Source organism: Cervus elaphus, chromosome 13, assembly GCF_910594005.1.
Source record: "Cervus elaphus chromosome 13, mCerEla1.1, whole genome shotgun sequence".
Classification (NCBI taxonomy): domain Eukaryota; kingdom Metazoa; phylum Chordata; class Mammalia; order Artiodactyla; family Cervidae; genus Cervus; species Cervus elaphus.
The window spans coordinates 11,525,565-11,547,393 of NC_057827.1; the positions used below are offsets into that span (position 1 = coordinate 11,525,565).

The 21,829-nt window shown below is 37.5% G+C and overlaps 1 protein-coding gene across 2 annotated transcripts in view; it reads right to left on the reverse strand.

Annotated features, from left to right (window-relative positions):
* LRRC28 (leucine rich repeat containing 28) overlaps positions 1-21,829 on the reverse strand; it is a 197,904-nt gene that overhangs the window by 165,034 nt on the left and 11,041 nt on the right. For both annotated transcript variants that reach the window (XM_043921649.1, XM_043921648.1), the window contains exon 3: positions 8,868-8,908. In XM_043921649.1, coding sequence (XP_043777584.1) covers positions 8,868-8,908 — 41 coding nt within the window. The remainder of the gene's footprint in view (positions 1-8,867; positions 8,909-21,829) is intronic.

Sequence of the window (21,829 nt, forward strand, 5' to 3'; positions counted from 1 at the left end):
TAGACAGTGATAATGGTTGCACAATCTTCTGTATATACCAAAACCAATGAACCATACACTTTAAAAGTGTATGATTAAAATTTTATGTAAATCATATTTCAATTTAAAAAATGAAACAAAGAATTTTCATATGATTCAGCAATTAAACTCTTAAGCATTTATCTCAGAGAAATGAAAACTTACTCATATGCAAAAAAAACATGTACATGAATGTTCATAGGAGCTTTATGCATAATAGCTAAAAAAGAAACTAGTATGTCCTTCAGTAGGTGAATGGACAAACTCTATTACATCCATCCTGTGAAATGTAACTCAGCAACATAAAGGAACTACTGCTACATGCAACTACTTAAATAGGTCTCAGGGGAATTATGCTGAATGAAAAAAAAGCTAGCCCTGAAAGGTTACATACTGTATGATTTATAAAACATAAAAAATTAAACTGACCAAGTTATAGAGATGGAGAACAGAGTAGCAATTGCCAGGGTTTGGGGACATGGGGAATGTTTTATAAACATTTTATAAAATGTTTATAAATGTTTTATAAAATGCTTATAAATCATTTTATAAAAATGATTATAAAAGGGTAAAAAATTAGGAAAACAGAATAATATCAGTAGATTGTAGTAATGTCAATTTCCTGGTGGTGATCTTATACTATAGTTATGTAAGATATGAACACTGGTAGAACCTAAAAGGGTACACAAGGATGTTTATGAATTACTTCTTATGTGTGATACCACCATTATCTCAAAGCAAAACATTCAATTTTTTAAAAAAAGGACAAATGAAGACTTTTTTCCAAGCAAACCAAATCTGAGAGAATATAGAAGCTAATATAAAAAGACATTTTCTCATTTTTAAGTTTCTTTAAGAATTTAAATGCAAAATTTATATAATAGTGTATTCACCAGTTACCAATTTTATCTCTCAGCTACAAATCTACCTGCTATGACATACTGGAGCTGGACTCTGTCAAAATTTCTCCTTTGCTAACTGATCTAATGTTATCAAAAGAAGGTGTTAGAGTAACTCTGCAAGATGAGAATAGCAGGAAGGCACTTCTCCGGGTCCAGTCCTCTTTCCACTTTTTATTCAGCACAGGACCAAGCCCCAGCAGCCCTCTCAGACCACTTTAGGCCACATTCTCAAACCACGAGCTCCCCAAGCTGAAGTCAGCTTTGCAGCATTTCTGGCTGCTATCCTCAGGCCACACTCCTCATCCAACAGGATGCGCTTCTATAAATAACTTCAACTGGCCTCAGGTAACTGTCTTCCCCCTGTGTGGCCACTTCTGCACTAGTTCTGCCATGTTCTCAGGCAACTGGCTCCCCACCGTCAGGCTGCTTCTAATATGCCAGCTCTAGATTACGTACTACTCCTGCAACAGTGAGATGATGTTACAGATCTGCTCTGGCCTAAATCAGACGGCAAGGTCTTCACCACCCAGATGCTATACGCTTTGTGGAAGTCTTATCTTCTTTGAAGAGGTCTAACCTCAGCCTAGGGTTTGGAACTCTCCTAAGTCTTTAGTTCCTTCACTGTCCAGTTCTCTAGGTACAGATCTACTTTTTTGTACATACTAATTCTGAATACCATGGAGTCCTTTTTAAGCTCTTTTAGTAGTTAATAACATTTTACTAGTTAACAATTCTTTAATTTTCCCTGCTTAAATTAGTGGTATAGTTTCTGTCTAACTGGACCTTGGCTGATATATATGGTTTACACATACATAGATCTATCTCTCTCACAACACTCACACATATGTGAAAATAGGACAATAGCACAAAGGATAGGAGGGATGAACTGAATGTATTCATCTAAGGTTCTTATATTAAATGTGAAGTAGTATGTTATATGAAGGTAGATTATAATAGGTTAAAGAAACATAAACCTTTCAACACTGAAATGAAGTAGAGTTAAAAATCAATAATGGTAATAAAACATAATCCTAAAATAACACTGAAATAATTTAAAAGAAGGAAACTAAAGAGGGAAAAAAGAATAGGGAATAATTCGGACAAATAGAAAAAACAACTGTTGAGATGGTGAACTTAAACTCAATCCTATCGGTAATCATATTAAATATAAACAGTCTAAATACTCCAGTGGAATGAGCCAGATTGTTAGACTGGTCAAAATCAAAGAACCAACTAACGCTGACTTCAAGAAACCCACTTGAGTTAAAAGGCAAAAATAGATTCAAGTAGAAGAATGTGAGTTTCAATTCCAGTACAGCAGAATGAACTCCTACTGGACTGATGCTCTGACAAGGAAAACACTGAAGAACACACAGACAAAACAAACCTAAGGCACTGCAACAGTGAACAAAAAAGCCAGCTCTGGGAGAGACAAAAACAGGAGGAGGACACTGGGTGAGTCTGAGTTTCATCTTTTTTTTATAGCATTTAGTCTTAGGAAAGGGACAAAGAGTTACCACAAAAAGTGGCTAAAATTCCAGAAGAAACTGCACTCTTGCTAGCCAAAAAGAGGACAGAGTTCAGGGCAAGGATGGTTCCTGACAAACAGAGAATACCAGAAAAACAAACAAATAAACAGGCAGGGGAACCCCAAATCCTATGTATAAACTTTGCCTGAATCCGTGGCTTATTCCAAAACCATTTGTATTGGAAAAAACTATAACTAAAGATAAAAGAACTGGACTGAGATTTCAGTTGCATTCCAAAAGGCACTTTACTGTTTTGAGTCAACCAGGGAAACCACTGAAACAAAACATCAACACTCTTCAAAGAAATTAACAGATTTTAGTCTCCAAAACACATATCCTCAATTGTCAGAATATAATCTAAAATTACTTAACATATGAAAACTCAGGAAAACGTCAATGACAACAAACAATATATAGCAACCCGAAGACAACCTGATGTTGGGAATTAGTAGACAACTATCTAAAAGTAGTTATTATAATTATGCATAGTGATCTAAAGTAAAATATGTCTTAATGAAAAGATAAGGAAATCTTAGCAGAGAAACAGAAACTAAGAAAGGATGAAAGGAAGAATATTCTAGAACTTAAATGTTTACTGATAAAGGTGAATAAAAGAATACAACACACTGTTTTGATTACTGTAGCTCTGAAATACTATCTGAAGTCTGAAAAGGTTATACCTCCAGCTTTGTTCCTTTTTCCTTAGGACTGCTTTGGTAAGCCTGAGGCTTTTGTAGTTCCATATAAATTTTAGGATTATTTGTTCTAGTTCTGTGAAAAATGTCATGGGTAATTTGATAGGTATCACATTAAATCTGTAGATTGCTTGGGCAGTATGGCTATTTTAACTATACTAATTCTACCAATTCAAGATCTTGGAGACAGATCAATATAAATGATTCAATCTAAGTGCAGAGAAAAAAAAAAAAAGGAGGAAACATGAAGTACCTCAGAGGTATGTAGGACAATATCAACAAGATATATGTAAACAGTCCAATAAAGAGAGAGAGGAAGAGATGCATAAAAAGTATTTGAAGAAATAATGGTTGAAAATGTCCCAAATTTGGTAAAAGACATAAATTCACTGATTCAAGTAGCTCAGCAAACTCCAATACAAAGAATATTATACCAAGGCACATCACAGTTAAATTGCTAAAAGTCAAGATCAAAAGAAAATCTTCAAAGAAGTCAGAGAAAAATGATATATTACACACATGTGGAAAATGATGAAACTTCCACTGACTTCTTATGAGAATCTATGGAGATCTGAAGATAGTCAAATACTTTCAAAAAGCTCAAATAAATAAAAACTGTCAATCCAGAATTCAACTGCCATTGTGTAGATAATTCAGTTTGGAGTCTTATGTTGCAATCTTCTTCATCTTCATGACTGGTTCACCTTTTTGCCTGAAGGCCTCAAGGATTTTTCCATTAGATTTAAAGTCTGAAAAAGCTTTTGAAAAAACGTCACACCCACTACTAATAAAAAAATTCTTGAGAAAATAGGAATTAATAGTGTGATAGGCAGCACCTAGGATCCTGGTCCCTGGCGGTCCCCACTCCTCGGCATGCAGGTCTTGTGTAACGGCCTCCCCTTGAGTGTCAGAGCAACAGTGATGCGATGCCACTTCCATGTTAGACTAGAAAGGGACAAGGGCTCCCCTCTCGCGTAGCCTCGCGTGCTCTTCCGCTTGCTCACTCTGATTGAAGTCAGCTGCCGTGTTGTGAGCTACATAATAGAGGCTAAGTGGGGATGAACTAAGGGAGTTCTCTGGCCCACAGCCTGCTAGGAACTGACGCCCTCAGTCTAACAACCTGCAAGGAATTGGTTGAATCCTGCCAACAACCATATGAGTGAACACAGATATAGGATATTTACTCAGTTGAGCTTTCAGGTAAATCAGCAGGCCTGGGCAACAATATTGATTAGAGCCTTAAGAGAGACACTGAAGCAAAGGGATCCAGCTAAGCCAAGCCCAGATTCTGGACCTTCAAAAAATACAGGAGAATAAGTGTTTATTCTTTTAACTACCCCTACATTTTAAGCAACTACATTTTGAGACAATCCGTTGAGCAGCAAGAGATTATTAACACAGATGGATATTTACTTAACACATAAGAATTGTGTTAACTGTAAGGCCAGCATCTTTCTTAGTGGAGAAAACCTAGAGGTATTCCCACTAAGGTCTGAAAGAAGACAAGGATGCCTACTACCTCAAATACAATTTTACACTGCTCTGGAGAAGGACTAGTCAATGCAATCAGAATAGAGAAAATAAAGATTTGGAAAAGAAGAAATAACACTGTATTTTCAGACATGAGAGTAACGTATACCTGGAAAACTCTGGAGAATCAATGATAAAACTAGCTCAAACAATAGAAGATTTCAGGAAGGAGCATGATATGAAGTTAATATGCAAAAAACCACAGTACACCTATAAACAAAAATTACCCAGTTAGAAGACATAACAGATAAGAAAGATTTACACAGCAAAAAAATGAAACATTTAGGAAAAAACTATTAGAAATGTTCAAAACCTACATGGAGAAAAATATAAAGTTATCTATTAAGGATAGAAAAGTAGAGCTAAAAAATGTTAATACATTTCTGTTCTTAGAAATATATACTAAACTAGTTAGGGGTGAAAAACCACGCTTCAGAAAAAAAAATAAATACACATATATATATAAAGAGAATGAAAACAAAAACTTGATAAACCAAATAGGGCAGAACATCACTCAAGATATTTAAAGTGAACCTAGTCCAGAAGAAACAATCAAACAAGACATCTACTTCAAAAATCCAGTCATCTACCTTAAAAAAAAACATCTTGAGGGGAAATTGGGATAATTTAAATATGAACTGTATATTAAATGATATTATTGAATTAATACTACTTTTCTTAGACCTAATAATAAAATTATGTGCAAGAATGTCTTTATTCTTAGATACATAGGGGCTTCCCAGGTGGTACTGGTGGTAAAGAATCCACCTGCCAATGCAGGAGACACAGGAGACGTGGGTTCAATCCCTAGTCAGGGAAGACTGCTTAGAGTAGGAAATAGCAACCTACTCCAGTATTTTCTGCCTGGAAAATTCCGTGGACAGAGGAGCCTGGTGGGCTATATAGTCCATGGGGCCACAGAGAGTCGAACACAACTGAGTGCATGCACGTGCACACACACACTATAATGTGTGCAATTTGTGTGTGAGAGAGTGGGAGAGAGGAAAGGAAAGGAGGGAAAGAGGGGGAGTAAAGAGAGAGTAGAAGGGGTAAAGAGAGGAAGGAAATGCAGTAAAATGTTAACTGGTTACATTTAGGTGAAGCCTGTACAGCTGGTCCTTGAACAAGAGGGTTTAAAGTGCACAGGTCCAATTACATTCTGATTTTTTTTCAACAAATTTCTATTAAGTACTATACCATCCAAGGTTGGGTGAGTTCACAGATGTGAACTGTGGATATGGATGTTATTAGGGAAATTAAAAAGTCTTATTTAGGCTTCAGAGACAAATCAGAGCAGGCCTCTGACCTTACTTCTAACCTGCCTGGACACTGTCCTGACTGTGAGTGACTGTCTTCTGTGAATGCAAGACTGGCAGCATCATAGATAAAACAGGGGATGAATCTTGAGATTGTTGAGCCTCTGGAGGGGAGCTGGCCAACCAAGCCCCAGGTTTAAAAACATTCCAAGTTTTATGCATTAACATGAAATCAGAGCTGCTATTTGCTCACAGTTTGATGACTGCATCCTGGGACTGTAAGTGGGAACCCGAACTGTGATCTCTAAAGTCTCACCCACCGAGCGGACACGCTGCCTGGGACATTTTCCCAGTTGAGACTCCCGAAGTGCTGTGTCACAGGACTTTCCAGTACTGTTTGAGTCTGGATGTTGGTGAAAACTCAATTTGGTGATGTATTCTCTGCTGTTTCTATTTTTATTTTAATGCTAGTATATTGAAATTAAGCTAGATAATTCTCTAATAAATACTGGTTATTATTTATCTGTATAGAACGAGTATGTGTGTGGATGTGAGAGCTGGACCATAAAGAAAGCTGATGGCCAAAGAGTTGATGCTTTCGAACTGTGGTGTTGGAGAAGGCTCCTGAGAGTCCTTTGGACTGCAAGGAGATCCAACCAGTCCATCCTAAAGGAAATCGATCCTGAATATTCATTGGAAGGACTAATGCTGAAGCTGAAACTCCAATACTTAGGCTACCTGATTCAAAGAACTGACTCCCTGGAAAAGACCCTGATGCTGGGAAAGATTGAAGGCAGGAGGAGAAGGGGATGACAGAGGAAGAGATGGTCGGATGGCATCACCAACTCGATCGACATGAGTTTGAGTAATCTCCGGGAGTTGGTGATGGACAGGGAAACCCAGCATGCTGCAGTCCATGGGGTCACAAAAAGTAGGACACGACTGAACGACTGAACTGAACTGATAGAACAAGTGGCTTATTTTGTTAACAAATCCTTTGAACCTGAGACAAAAGTGAAAACTTTTGGCAAAACAATGGAGGACTGACTATAAAGTTATACCTGGATTTCCAACTATGAGAGGGTGGCATCTCTAACCTCCATGTTAGATCAACTGTATGGATGTTCATTGTACTATGCTTCCAACTTTTTTTTTGGTCAGAAATTTTTCAAAAATAAAAGGTTGGGTAAAATGACAGAGACTCCTGGCTTATAGATGAAGGTGTAAAGTTAGCTCTCTCTAATTTACCTCCTGAAAATCATGCCAAATGATAAAAAGAACAAGAAAAGTGATGCAAATTCCTCCCCCGACAAAATCAGGAGGCAGGTAGAAAGAAAGGGAAATACAAGATAAGGAAATTCATCTTCCTTAGTCAAGAGATAAAGTTGATATACTAAAAACAAAGGTGTAAATGCATTTTTAAAAGATACATTATTACACACCAGTCAGGATGGCTGCTATCCAAAAGTCTACAAGCAATAAATGCTGGAGAGGGTGTGGAGAAAAGGGAACCCTCTTACACTGTTGGTGGGAATGCAAACTAGTACAGCCACTATGGAAAACAGTGTGGAGATTCCTTAAAAAACTGGAAATAGAACTGCCATATGACCCAGCAATACCACTTCTGGGCATACACACTGAGGAAACCAGATCTGAAAGAGACACGTGCACCCCAATGTTCATCGCAGCACTGTTTATAATAGCCAGGACATGGAAGCAACCTAGATGCCCATCAGCAGATGAATGGATAAGGAAGCTGTGGTACATATACACCATGGAATATTACTCAGCCGTCAAAAAGAATTCATTTGAACCAGTCCTAATGAGATGGATGAAACTGGAGCCCCTTATACAGAGTGAAGTAAGCCAGAAAGATAAAGAACATTACAGCATACTAACACATATATATGGAATTTAGAAAGATGGTAACGATAACCCTATATGCAAAACAGAAAAAGAGACACAGAAATACAAAACAGACTTTTGAACTCTGTGGGAGAAGGTGAGGGTGGGATGTTTCAAAAGAACAGCATGTATACTATCTATGGTGAAACAGATCACCAGCCCAGGTGGGATGCATGAGACAAGTGCTCGGGCCTGGTGCACTGGGAAGACCCAGAGGAATCGGGTGGAGAGGGAGGTGGGAGGGGGGATCAGGATGGGGAATAAGTGTAAATCTATGGCTGATTCATATCAATGTATGACAAAACCCACTGAAATGTTGTGAAGTAATTAGCCTCCAACTAATAAGAAAATTAAAAAAAAAAAAAAAAAGATACATTATGGAGGTAATCATCAAAAGAACTAAAACAAATGAAGGACATAGGGAAGGAGGCTTATACTCTATATTTTAAATCTTTTAGACCATCAGGCTGTTTATATCAGTAGCATATGTAGCAGTAGTAACAATACTAACAATCACATGCTAATTCGCTTCAGTTGTGTCCCAATCTGCAACCCCATGGACTATAGCCCTCCAGGCTCCTCTGTCCATGGATTTTCCAGGCAGGAATATTGAAGTGGGTTGCCATTTCCTTCTCCAGGGGATCTTCCTGACCCGGGTATCAAACCCATGCCTCTTATGTCTCCTGCATTGGCAGGCGGGTTCTTTACCACTAGTGCCAACTGGGAAGCCCAATACTCCCAATTCCATGGACTACCCAGAAGGATTCTGTGACCAGGATGCTGCAAGAAAAAAATTTATCTTTCATCATCTTTACTACCCTGAAGTGAGATATTTAACACATAAATGTAAATGGTAAGATACTTTAAAATACTATTGGGTTTAGCAGAACCACAGGTCTACCTACATGAGCACCATGATCATAATACCAAAAAATAATAAATTAATACAGTAAAATATTCCCTATTATTTAAAATAAAGTTATGTTCATTCTTGTTCTTTTTTTAAAAAAAATTTGAATAAACAAGACTCACAGTTCCACAAGGTTTGGAAGCTTCTGAGCAAGGTTTTCTGGCTGAAAATTAAAAACTCAGAATTAAATTTTATTTTTGAAAAATGTATAAACATTTCTAAACAGCTTAAATACAAAGTACTACCTTTTGAAGGGCTGTAAATTTTGAGAAAATGTGAAAATAATACATCAGCAGGTCTGGGTTAATGCTTACATAGATCAAACTCAATTTAAACGTATACATCTGAACACTTAAAATCCACATCCCTTGGAGAAACCAGATCTCATATTCCATGGTCACAGAAGAACTAAAAATGTTTTAACAGACACAGACAGAGGGAATAACACCATGTGACGCTGGGATCAGAGGTGGGAGGGATGTAGCTAACAAAGCCAAAGAACACCGCTGGCAAATCACCCCGCCCAGCCCCTGTGAGCTCAGAGAAAGGAAGAGACTCTTTCTCAAAGCTGCGAGAGGGAACCAACCCAATCAACACCATGGTTTTGAACTTCTGCCCTCCAGAACTGTGAGACAGTAAATTTCTGCTATTTTAAGCCACCTAGCCTGTGTAATTCGTTACAGTAGCCCTAAAAATAATAATACCAACCCTTTGTCAAACCAAAATCCCAAACTACTCCTGAGAAAGGAACTGAAGTTGCAGAGGGCCATACACCAAGATATAACTAAACTCAGAATAAACAGAGCAAGCTGGAGCTCAGGTGGTCTAAGGGAGGTCACATCTGGACCAGGTTCTAAGTTCTGAGTAGGCGTGTGATGCAACAGGGACAGGAAGCAGGCCACGGGAGGAGGGGAAGGGAGATGGGGATAGGCCCTGGGTAGGAGGAAAAGCCTCCTGTAAGTAACTGAAAGTCAGCCTGCGTCTCTCTCTCTCTCACACACACACACACACAAAGACAGGAGTTGTTAAGACTGAAAGAGCACACTGAGTCAGGAGGAACACTTTATTTTTATTCTACACTAAAACATACTGTAGAATTAAGCTAGATATCAATAACGAAGAATTAGGAATGGTTTTTTAAAAGAAATTATGACTAACTTGAGGCTTGAAAGACATAACTACCAAAGGCTGCCATGGAGTAGGGAGGAGGAGTGTTCTGGTTAGCTTTCTAGGCACACGAATCAACACGTGAAAAGACCAAAGACAGACAGGTGTGTTTAAGAAACCACAATTTGTTCTACTGTAACTGCCTGGCAGCACTCATGACAAAATCTTACATTTCAAAAGCACTTATAAAAATAATTGTGTCAATAGAAAAATAAAAGTTCAGGGGACTATAAATTTTTAGATTTGTAACAAGTAATTTTTCTTACAGGAGCTTAGAAACAGTGATTATCATTAGGAAAAGGATAGTGCTGTTAAATCTCCATCTACTTTTGTATCATCTGAATCTTTAATAATAAGCATACATGTCTTTTAAATTTTTTTTAATTAAATTTTTAAATGTACTATATAAATTGCTACACAATTGAGGAATCAATCACATTATATGTAACTTAGGTTCTAAACACTCAATAAGAGAAATGCCATTAGTTTGGTATTTCTGGTATATCTGGGCCACAGAGAATAAAGGTATATAATTTTGAAGAGAGTACTAAGGAACAGTTCTCTAGGGTCTTATATTTTATACTGAGGAAAAACTATTTTTTTAAAATCTTGAACACTATGGTTTATTTTAATCAAGGAGACAAAGTTAATTTCATATTGGCATACTGATGTATTTACTTAGCAACAGTATCCCAAGCTACTTACATATATATTAACCCTCACACTTTCATAATAACCAAATAGCACTGAATATGAATACTGTTTTGAAGTCAGTGAAACATTTATTAAGTTTCCACTTTTGATAAAACCACTTTTAATTTTCAAATGCCGAAGCTGTGATTGATTCCTTTTCCCCCATGTTTTGACATCAATATCTGCAATAAGGTCCTTCATGACAAGTCTTTCCTTGAGTGCTGCTCTTGGATCCAAGTCTCCAAAATGTTTCTTTTATTACTGCTTTCTCCCCCAGTAAGAGGAATATACACTTCCACTTGTGGGGATACTTACAAGACATCCCAGGCAAACTAAAGCACTGAGGGTGTGGGAGAGGAGAGGTAAGAAGCTTTCTGGCTGTTCCTCTTAAAAAGGAAAGGCTTGTCCAGAAAAGAAGCACTATTATAACCTCACCTAGTTTGATCTGCTATAATATCAATACCATATCTGGCTAATTATAGGACCCATGGTCATTCTTTACAGATTCCTTCTTGGGTCTTACCAGACAGTATTGCAATTTTCCATGACCAACCAGTTACCCCTGTGAGCTATTTACCTACACATACAATTAAGCACTGAATAATGTTTCTGCTGCCATTACTACATCACTATATTTTTGCTAGTAAGTACACTGTGTTTTAATTTAAAAATAAGCACACCAACCTTGAGAAAATTGGCAGCTCATTAGGATGCTGGGTTCAAAAAAGAAAAAAAAAGCAAAAAGCCTGGTAAAGAATCAGCCTGCTGCATAGCCTGTGGCTGACATCTACTGGTGTTATAAAATATCATTCTCTGCTTCCTAGTGGTGCATTTTAGCAATGAAACTAAATAATATGAGAAACACTGTATATTTTAATTTTCCTACTTCCATAGTTTATGAAAAATAGGTAAGAGACTGGATCTCTAAGTATTAACATCAACATTGTTGTTACTCTGTGAGTAACCAAGGAGCTCCCCAGGTGACTCGGATGGTAAAGAATCTGCCTACAATGGTGGGGACCCAGGTTTGATCCCTGGGTCAGAAAAATCCCCTGGAGAAGGGAACGGGAACCCATTCCAGTGGGAAATCTTGCCTGGGAAATCCCATGGACAGAGGAACCTGGCGGGTCCCAGTCCATGGGTCATGAAGAATCGGACACAACTAAGGACTAACACACAGAGCAACTAAGCTCCAATGCTGGATTACAGAGCCACACAAATAGGACTCAGCCTATTAAGTTTTAAATGTTTTCAAGTTTTAAAATCCTGATAGGTTAAGAGCAATAATCTTAAAGTGCCTTGCAAAACTATTATTACTATTATGTCCTTCTTTTTCACAAATTTGACATAGAAAAGTTTTAATAGATAAACAATCTGTACCCAAATTCCTTGAGTATGAACACTTCCTTCTAAACTAACTGAAAATTGTTTTATAAATTAGACCAAAACTCCCAACACTAAATCTCATATTATCACTTAATAACTTTTTCTTTACAAATAATGTAAAAGTAAACGTCAGTAAACACAGTGTAACATTCACTGCAAATCCTGAGTCAATGATGCTTTACCACATTCTTTTATGGAAAACTTACAACCTCCTTAAATGGCAATGTTTTAAAATTGCGTATCTTGGAACAAATACTTCAAATATGTTGCAATCACATGTTCAGTTGCATTCTCTTATAGTCACTGTGCACCACTTACTTTCTTTTCTTTCTCCTTCTGGGCAACAGGCAGGATTGCATTTAAGGTCAACATGGTTAAGTGACTTGCTTTGGTCAATGGAATTATGTCAAAGTAGAGACCTTAGAGAGTTTGAACATAAGAGGTCCACAGTGACCTTTATCAGCTTTCAGCCCTGAGTAAAGATACCATGAACCAAAGTCCACAAGAGATCTGAAAGAGTAGTGCAGTACAAAAAAAAAAAAAAAAAAATCACTGAATCACTAGGATTCAGGGTTCAGCAAAATCTGCTCGATCCTACCTCTAACAACACATTTCAAGGAAGTCCTGAATTAAATGAATAGTTTTTATGGCAGTTATAAAAAGTAGCATAAAGTCAGACCTCTACTTCACATCATATATAAAAGTTAACTAAAAATGGATCTATCAATGACTTATATCTAAGAGCTAAAACAATAAAATTCATAGAAGAAACCATGAGTAAATCTTCATAATCATGGGCCAAAAGCAGGACCACCAAGAGAGAAAACAGATAAGCCAGACTTCATCAAAATTAAAAGTTTTCTGCATAAGAGGACATTACAAGAAAGTGAAAGGCAATATATAAAATGGGAGAAAATATCTGCAAATCATATACCTGGTAAGGGTCTAGAACACTTACAACCCAACCAAAAAAAAAAAAAAAATCCCTTGAAAAATGGGCAAAGGATTTGAGAAGACATTCTTTAAAGAAGATATGCAACCGGCCAAAAAGCACACGAAGACACCCAACTTCATTAGCATTAAAGTGAAGTTGCTCAGTTGTGTCCAACTCTTTGGGACCCCGTGGACTGCAGCCTACCAGGCTCCTCCGTCCATGAGATTTTCCAGGCAAGAGTACTGGAGTGGATTGCCATTTCCTTCTGCAGGGGATCTTCCCAGCCCAGGGAATGAACCCGGGTCTCATGAACATGGAATGAACATTGCAAGAAGATGCTTTACCATCTGAGCCACCAGCATCTCATTAGGGAAATGTAAATCAAAACCACAATGAGTTACCCTTCAAAACCACCAGGATGGCCATAACTTGTTAAAAATGTAAACAACTATTGATGAGGAATTGAGAAATGGGAACTCTTGTACACTGCTGGCAGTAACGTAAAATGGTTCAGCCACTACAGAAAAGTTTGGCTGTTCCTCAAAAAGTTAAACATAGAATTGCCATAAGATTTCAAATTTCCACTCCTATATATACCCAAAATAATTAAAGGCAGATACTTAAACATTTACATGTATACCCAAGTTCATAGCAGCAGTGTTCATAATAGCCATATTTGGGAACAGCCCAAATATCCATCAATGGATGAACAGATAAACAAACTGTCGTATACACACACTGTGGAATCTTTATTAAATCATAAGGAATGAAGGAATGATACACGCTACAACCTGGATGAAACTTGAGAACATTTTGCTAAGTGAAAAGAAGTCAGACACAAAGGTGATCCACTGAATGATCCCATTTATATGAAATATCCAAAACAGATAAATCCAGAGAGATAGAACACAGATTGGCAGCTCCAGGCCTGGGGTGTAGAGGGGAGCAGGAAGAAACTGCTTAATGGATAAGAGGTTTTGCTTTTGAGTGATGGACATGTTTGGAACTAAACAAAGGTGGTGTTTGTGCAACACTGCGTATATTCTGAATGCTACTGATTTTTCACTTTAAAATGGTTAATTTTACATGAAGTGAATTTCACCTCAATAAATTATTTTTAATTTTAATAAAGTTACTTCATTCAAAAACCACCACAACATACTCAACAAGCTTTCCAGTTGGATCAGTAATTTAGTATCACTATTTCTGGGCAAGCATACAGCAGGAGTTAAATACCATGGGGTTATATGAGAACAACCAAAGAAAACCTCTTTACTACCAGGAATATTAGTTCATTCCTCCTTCAGTATTTCTCCTCCTTTTATGTATGTTATAGAGCAAGATCTCTCAGCAGTAAAGTCAGAAGCCTTGGCAGGCTGATGGGAACAGAGACAGATGAGCAGCAGCACCACCTTCCCTGGTCCACAATAGCAGAAATGCCCATCAAAGCCCTACTCACCATTTGATTCACAATGTCCCTTAACTTTACGCTCTTATCTCTTGGCTCACTTCCATCAACTACTCATTTTCTTCTCTTAAAATTTCTCTTGAAATAAATGTTAAGCAGACCAAAAAAGCATGAGCCTTGTCTTAAACACTTGTCATATTTCCTTGATGTTTTCTGGAGACAGAAAACCACAGCAGATTCTTAATACCTATATCTACTTTCATCAAAATCTGACAGTTAAGTTCATTTCTTCCTGCAATAAGTAACACAATGCAATGTTATTAACTATGGTTTTCATGTGAATAATCCTAGAAAGCCTGAAACACATATTGGGGGGAGAGGAGAGGAGGTGCTAAGGAGAGGGAGAAGGGGCAACAAGAAATGCTTTTAAGAACATTAATAGCTCACTAACCCCTCCCAACCACTCCTAACAAGGGCTGTGCAATCAGTTAGGTCAAGGACCACTAGAAGTTACCACTGACATCCTGTTTCCCAGCAAAAATGTAATGAGACTATAATGTGCAAATAATGGGCAATCTATTCATAGGCAATATAGAAAGATAATCCCAAACATACGTCAGTGTTTTATGAGAAAATGCAAATTTTGATTACCCAGATATGAAAATATAACATCTTTAGAGTTTTTTATTTTAATGGTTCTTAAAAAAAAAAAAGAAAACCATGGCAAATATTCAAATTCTCAATGCATCCATGAGAACAATCACAAATATTTTATGTCCCAAGTTCATTAAAATAAAAATTTCATTGGAAATTCATTGAATACAAGCGTTACAAATATTAAAATAAAGCCATTTCAAAAGGAAAGGAAATGGGAAGGAGGGGCAGAAACTGAGGGAAGGAAAAATCCTCCAAATGTGGACAAAGTCTTTTGTTTCTAAAGTTGTCTTTGAAGTGCCTAAAAAAGAACTCTGGGATCATTTTTCTTTACAATTCTGTAGCATTAACACATAGTGGTAGTTTGATTTTCATGATAACAATAAGTTGCTACTATTGATTCTAATGTTGTTTTTTTTTTTTTTTTTTCAGTCACACACATTACTGGTCCAACAGAACTTTCTACAACATGGATAATATTTTCTATCTACCCACCCAATATGGTGACCACTAGCCACATATGGCCATTAAGTACTTAAAAGATTATTTATTATGACTGCTGCTGCTGCTGCTAAGTCACTTCAGTCATGTCCGACTCTGTGCGACCCCATACATGGCAGCCCACCAGGCTCCCCTGTCCCTGGGATCCCCCAGGCAAGAATACTGGAGTGGGTTGCCATTTCCTTCTCCAATGCATGAAAATGAAAAGTGAAAGTGAAGTCACTCGGTCATGTCTGACTCTTTGCGACCCCATGGACTGCAGCCTACCAGGCTCCTCCGTCCATGGGATTTTCCAGGCAAGAGTACTGGAGTGGGTTGCCTTGCCTTTTCCGATTTATTATGACTAAAGAATTGAATTTTCAGTATTTTGTTATAATTTAAACAGTACTACATATAACTAGTAGTTATCATACGAGAAAGCAACTTTCTAGTATTACTTTCTAATACTAGTTAGTATTACACTTACTACCATTTTTTTCACTTAAACTCAGCTCTTTTGGACATAGAACATAAAAGAACTACTTAACTATTTGAATGATAAAATTTTTAATTATTTTCTTAAAATGATGAAGTACTTGCTTGACATTTATACAGGTTAAAATTATTCTCTTAAAAATATAAATAAATAAGTGTTAAATATCTGCAAAACTGCAAGTGTTTTATTGCCAAAAAGGTAAAAAAAATTCCCAAACTGCTATTTTTTACTTAGCAAAAACCTTTACAGAAAAATATGCTCAAAATTTAAAAGTCTGTACATCTAGTACATTTACAAACTAAAATATGTACAATCGGTCTGTGTGAGTTCTGTATCCTTGGATTCAACTAACCACACATCAAAAATAATCAGGGAAAAAGTATTCCAGAAAGTTTCAAAAAGCAAAACTTGAATTGCTACACCAACAACTATTACATAACATTCACACTGTCTTCACAGCTACTTATATAGCATTTACACTGTATTAGGTATTATAAATAATCTAGAGATGATGTAAAGTATACAGGAAGATGTGCATAGGTTATATGCAAATACCAAGTCATTTTATACAGGGACTTGAGCAGCCTCTGATTTTGGTACTGGAGTGAGTACCAGAACCAGTTCCCCACAGATACCAAGGGATGTCTGCATCTGAATATTTTTCAAAAGAAAACAAACATTAAAAATTACTAAAATTCTGTTAAGTATTAATATTAAAAATATTTGTTTAAAAATGAAAGCTAAAAAAAAAAAAAAAGAAAGCTATAGAGATATCCTAAACAAGGGTTGAAGATTGGATCATTTGCCCCTACCTACTTTCTATTTTTAACAAAACCTATTTAATATGCATTCAGTGATTTTATAAATGGAATTTTCAAAGTAACAAAAATAGACACACAAAAAAGAATACTAAACACTTTTTCCATAAGGCTAGATTAACCATTTAAAAATACACCTAGCCTTTACAATCCTATATGCTTATGACATAATTGCTTGTTTTAGGAAGGAATAGTGTTCCAAGCTCAAAGCATGATATTTCAAACACCTTACGTACATTTTATCTATATTCATCTATCAATCGAGAGAGAGAGACAGAGACAGAGACTGATTTGATGGGACTAACATTTAGAAACTGGTATCTCACTCATTCATTTTTAGTATAGTGAATGCTTGAAAATGAATTTAAAAGTATTTAAACGTATATGAATTTAAACATATACAAATGTGTACAAGCCTTCTGCTTGTACATGGAATCCCTCAAGTACATAAGGATAGGGTCGAGAGTGAAAGGTCTGTATCCCTGTCACATCTTTCTAAACTTTCTCCTAATTCCCCAGGCCAAAACTGCAAGTCAGGAAGACTGGGTTAAGTCATGTTCCCCATATTTCTTTAAGAATGTACAGAATGATGCATGTTGTAAAAGTATTTCTATCAAGAAAAATTAGACTCACAGTAAAACTCAAGAGGTAAACTTCAAAGACGTAACTAGGAAAATTCACCTAACGTGGAACACTTCATTGTTCCACAGTGGATAAATGTAGTTAAACTTTTACATGGTGCTAGGCTAGAAACAGGTCACCAATAAATACGTGCAGAATTAGAAAAGCAGCAATGACTGGACTACAAATTAGAAGACCTGAGTCTTGCTCTAACTGGCCATAAAAATGACTTGAGACCCATCTATTAATCTCTCCTAAGCTTACTTACCTCAAGACAAACTGCCTAAATTATCTACAAAGCTCCATCTAGCTTTGAAATTCTGTGATTCAACAGAATAAATTATAGGTCAACATTCATTTTCCAAGCTATTTCAAATAGTCTGTTTACTATTTGACAAGGATCTACTGACAACCAACCAGTAACACTGAGAGGAAAAAATACTTAAATCTGAAGATTCAATAGGAAAAACAACTTTGATATAAAGAGATGGGAATACCAGACCACCTTACCTGCCTCCTGAGAAATCTGTATGCAGGTCAAGAAGCAACAGTCAGAACTGGACATAGCAAAACAAACTGGTTTCAAATAGGAAAAGGAGTACGTCAAGGCTGTATATTGTCACCCTGCTTATTTAACTTATATGTAGAGTAAATCACAAGAAACGCTGGGCTGGATGAAGTACAAGCAGGAATCAAGAGTGCCAGGAGAAATATCAATAACCTCAGATATGCAGGTGACAACACTTATGGCAGAAAGCAAACAAGAACTAAAGAGCCTCTTGATAAAAGTGAAAGAGAAGAGTGGAAAAGTTGGCTTAAAACTCAACATTCAGAAAACTAAGATCATGGCATCTGGTCCCATCACTTCATGGCAAATAAATGGGGAAAAAATGGAAATAGTGACAGATTTTATTTTTGGGGGCTCCAAAATCACTGCAGATGGTGCTGCAGCCATGAAATTAAAAGAGGCTTGCTCCTTGGAAGAAAAGCTATGACCAACCTAGACAGCATATTAAAAAGCAGGAACATTACTTTACCAGCAAATGTCCATCTAGTCAAAGCTATGGTTTTTCCAGTAGTCATGTATGGATGTGAGAGTTGGACCATAAAAAAAGCTGAGCGCGGAAGAATTGATGCTTTTGAACTGCAGTGTTGGAGAAGACTCTTGAGAGTCCCTTGGACTGCAAGGAGATCCAACCTGTCCATCCTAAAGGAAATCAGTCCTGAATATTCATTGGAAAGACTGATGCTGAAGCTGAAACTCCAGTACTTTGGCCACCTGATGCGAAGAACCAACTCATTTAAAAAGACCCTGATGCTGGGAAAGATTGAAGGCGGGAGGAGAAGGGGATGACAGAGGATGAGATGGTTGGATGGCATCACCAACTTGATGGACAAGAGTTTGAGTAGGTTCTGGGAGTTGGTGATGGACAGGGAAGCCTGACATGCTGCAGTCCACGGGGTCGCAAAGAGTTGGACACAACTTAATGACTCAACTGATAACAAAACTCACACTTTTCAGGCACAGGTGTGTTAACTGAGACAGTTACTGGTACATTTGTAATGAATGTTTTGCAGGACTATAGCATACATTATACATAAGCATTAAAACATAGAGCTGTTTCCATGCATTCAGGTTTAGAAATAACTAAGATGTTTCAGTACAGTGCTAACTCGAGAACAGAGCATTCATGGTGATTATGGAGGCTGTGGAAGATGCAAGGGTCTGACAAATCAGGGGGAAACAGAAGTCCTTTGCAGGAATTCAAAATGACACCATCAAACAAAAACAAAAGCATTCCCTCTCCCTACTTCTTCTGGCACATCTGATTGCATGGTGCTCATTTTTACCATCTCTCTAATTTGTTGGTTTTCCCTTCAAGGTGTTTTGATGATCATTTGATCTACATCCTACTCTTACCAAATTCAAAGCAAGTAGAGCATGTAGCTGTATGACTTCTCAGTCATCAACACTTTTTACCCTCAACCCAGCCACCAGCTTCAAGGAGCATAAATGCAAGCATCACCATCACTGTAAATCAAAATGTTTAGACTCACTGATTAATAAATCTGAGAGCTGGGAAAGATCTTAGTAACACTAAATTCCAACAAACTCATTTTCATGTTTAATTATAAAAATCATAAATATCTACTGAAAAGAATATAAACCAAACTCAGTAGTAGAACCTTTTCCTTTTACTATAAACACTTAAGCGTACGGCTCTGTTTATCAGAGCGCCTATCCCAACTCTTATGGCCTCCCTCTTCCACAGCTATCATCTCTATTAAGTTTGATGTATTCTTTTTTATGCCCCAGTTTACTTCTCTATAAAGCGGGAATAATAGTGCCTACCTCATATGATTATCTTGCAGATTAATTAGATTAACACACATAAATTACTTAAAACTGTGCTTGGCACTTAGTAATACCTCAAACAAGGGTAGCTGCTATCTGATTTTAACCCAGCCCATATGCACAAACACAGGTTTTCACAATTTTTCATCATATACAATGTTGTGAGGAGTATCCTTGTTCACTTGGCTGTTTTTTCTGTTGGGTAAAGAAAATTAGAGATACCAAGGGAACATTTCATGAAAAGATGGGCTCAATAAACGACAGAAATGGTAGGGACCTAACAGAAGCAGAAGATATTAAAAAGAGGTGGCAAGAATACACAGAAGAACTGTACAAAAAAGATCTTCATGACCCAGATAATCACGATGGTGTCATCACTCACCTAGAGCCAGATATCCTGGAATGTGAAGTCAAGTGGAATTAGATGCCTTAGAAAGCATCACTATGAACAAAGCTAGTGGAGGTGATGGAATTCCAGTTGAGCTATTTCAAATCCTAAAAGATGATGCTGTGAAAGCGCTGCACTCAATACGCCAGGAAGTTTGGAAAACTCAGCAGTGGCCACAGGACTGGAAAAGGTCAGTTTTCATTCCAATCCCAAAAAAAGACAATGCTAAAGAATGCTCAAACTACCACACAATTGCACTCATCTCACACGCTAGCAAAGTAATGCTCAAAATTCTCCAAGCCAGGCTTCAGCAATACGTGAACCGAGAACTTCCAGATGTTCACGCTGGTTTTAGAAAAGACAGAGGAACCAGAGATCAAATCGCTAACATCTGCTGGATCATTGAAAAAGCAAGAGAGTTCCAGAAAAACATCTACTTCTGCTTTACTGACTATGGCAAAGCCTTTCATTGTGTGGATCACAATAAACTCTGGAAAATTCTGAAAGAGATGGGAATACCAGACCACCTGACCTGCCTCCTGAGAAATCGGTATGCAGGTCACGAAGCAAAAGTCAGAACTGGACATGAAACAACAGACTGATTCCAGATAGGAAAAGGAGTACATCAAGGCTTTATATTGTCACCCTGCTTATTATATGCAGAGTACATCATGAGAAATGCTGGACTGGATGAAGCCCAAGATGGAATCAAGACTGCCAGGAGAAATATCAATAACCTCAGATATGCAGATGACACCACCCTTATGGCAGAAAGTGAAGAACTAAAGAGCCTCTTTGTGAAAGTGAAAGAGAAGAGTGAAAAAGTTGGCTTTAAAGGTCAACATTCAGAAAGCTAAGATCATAGCATCCAGTCCCAACATTACATGGCAAATAAATGGGGAAACAGTGGCTGACTTTATTTTGGGGGACTCCAAAATCACTGCAGATGGTGACTGCAGCCATGAAATTAAAAGACGCTTGCTCCTTGGAAGAAAAGTTATGACCAACCTAGACTGCATATTAAAAAGTAGAGACGTTACTTTGCTGACAAAGGTCTGTCTAGTCAAGGCTATTGTTTTTCCAGTAGTCATGTGTGGAAGTGAGAGTTGGACTATAAAGAAAGCTGAGCACCGAAGAATTTATGCTTTTGAACTGTGGTGTTGGAGAAGACTCTTGCGAGTCCCTTGGACTGCAAGGACATCCCACCTGTCCATCCTAAAGGAGATCAGTCCTGAATATTCATTGGAAAGACTGATACTGAAGCTGAAACTCCAGTACTTTGGCCACCTGATGCGAAGAACTAACTCCTTGGAAAAGACCCTGATGCTGGGAAAGACTGAAGGCAGGAGGAGAAGGGACGACAGAGGATGAGATGGTTGGATGGCATCACCGACTCAATGGACAAGAGTTTGGGTAAACTCCGGGAGTTGGTGATGGACAGGGAGGTCTGGAGTGCTGCAGTCCATGGAGTCGCAAAGAGTCAGACACGACTGAGCAACTAAACTGAACTGAAATTCTTACAAATCAAAATGCTAGTTCAAACATTTGTGCATATAAAATTCTGCTAGATATGGTCCAACCACAAACCAAAAACAGTGAGTCAATTTCCACTCCCTCAAATAATTTGTGAGAGCATCTGCTCCCTATTGTCTTCAACACACATGGAGTTGATAATCTTCAATA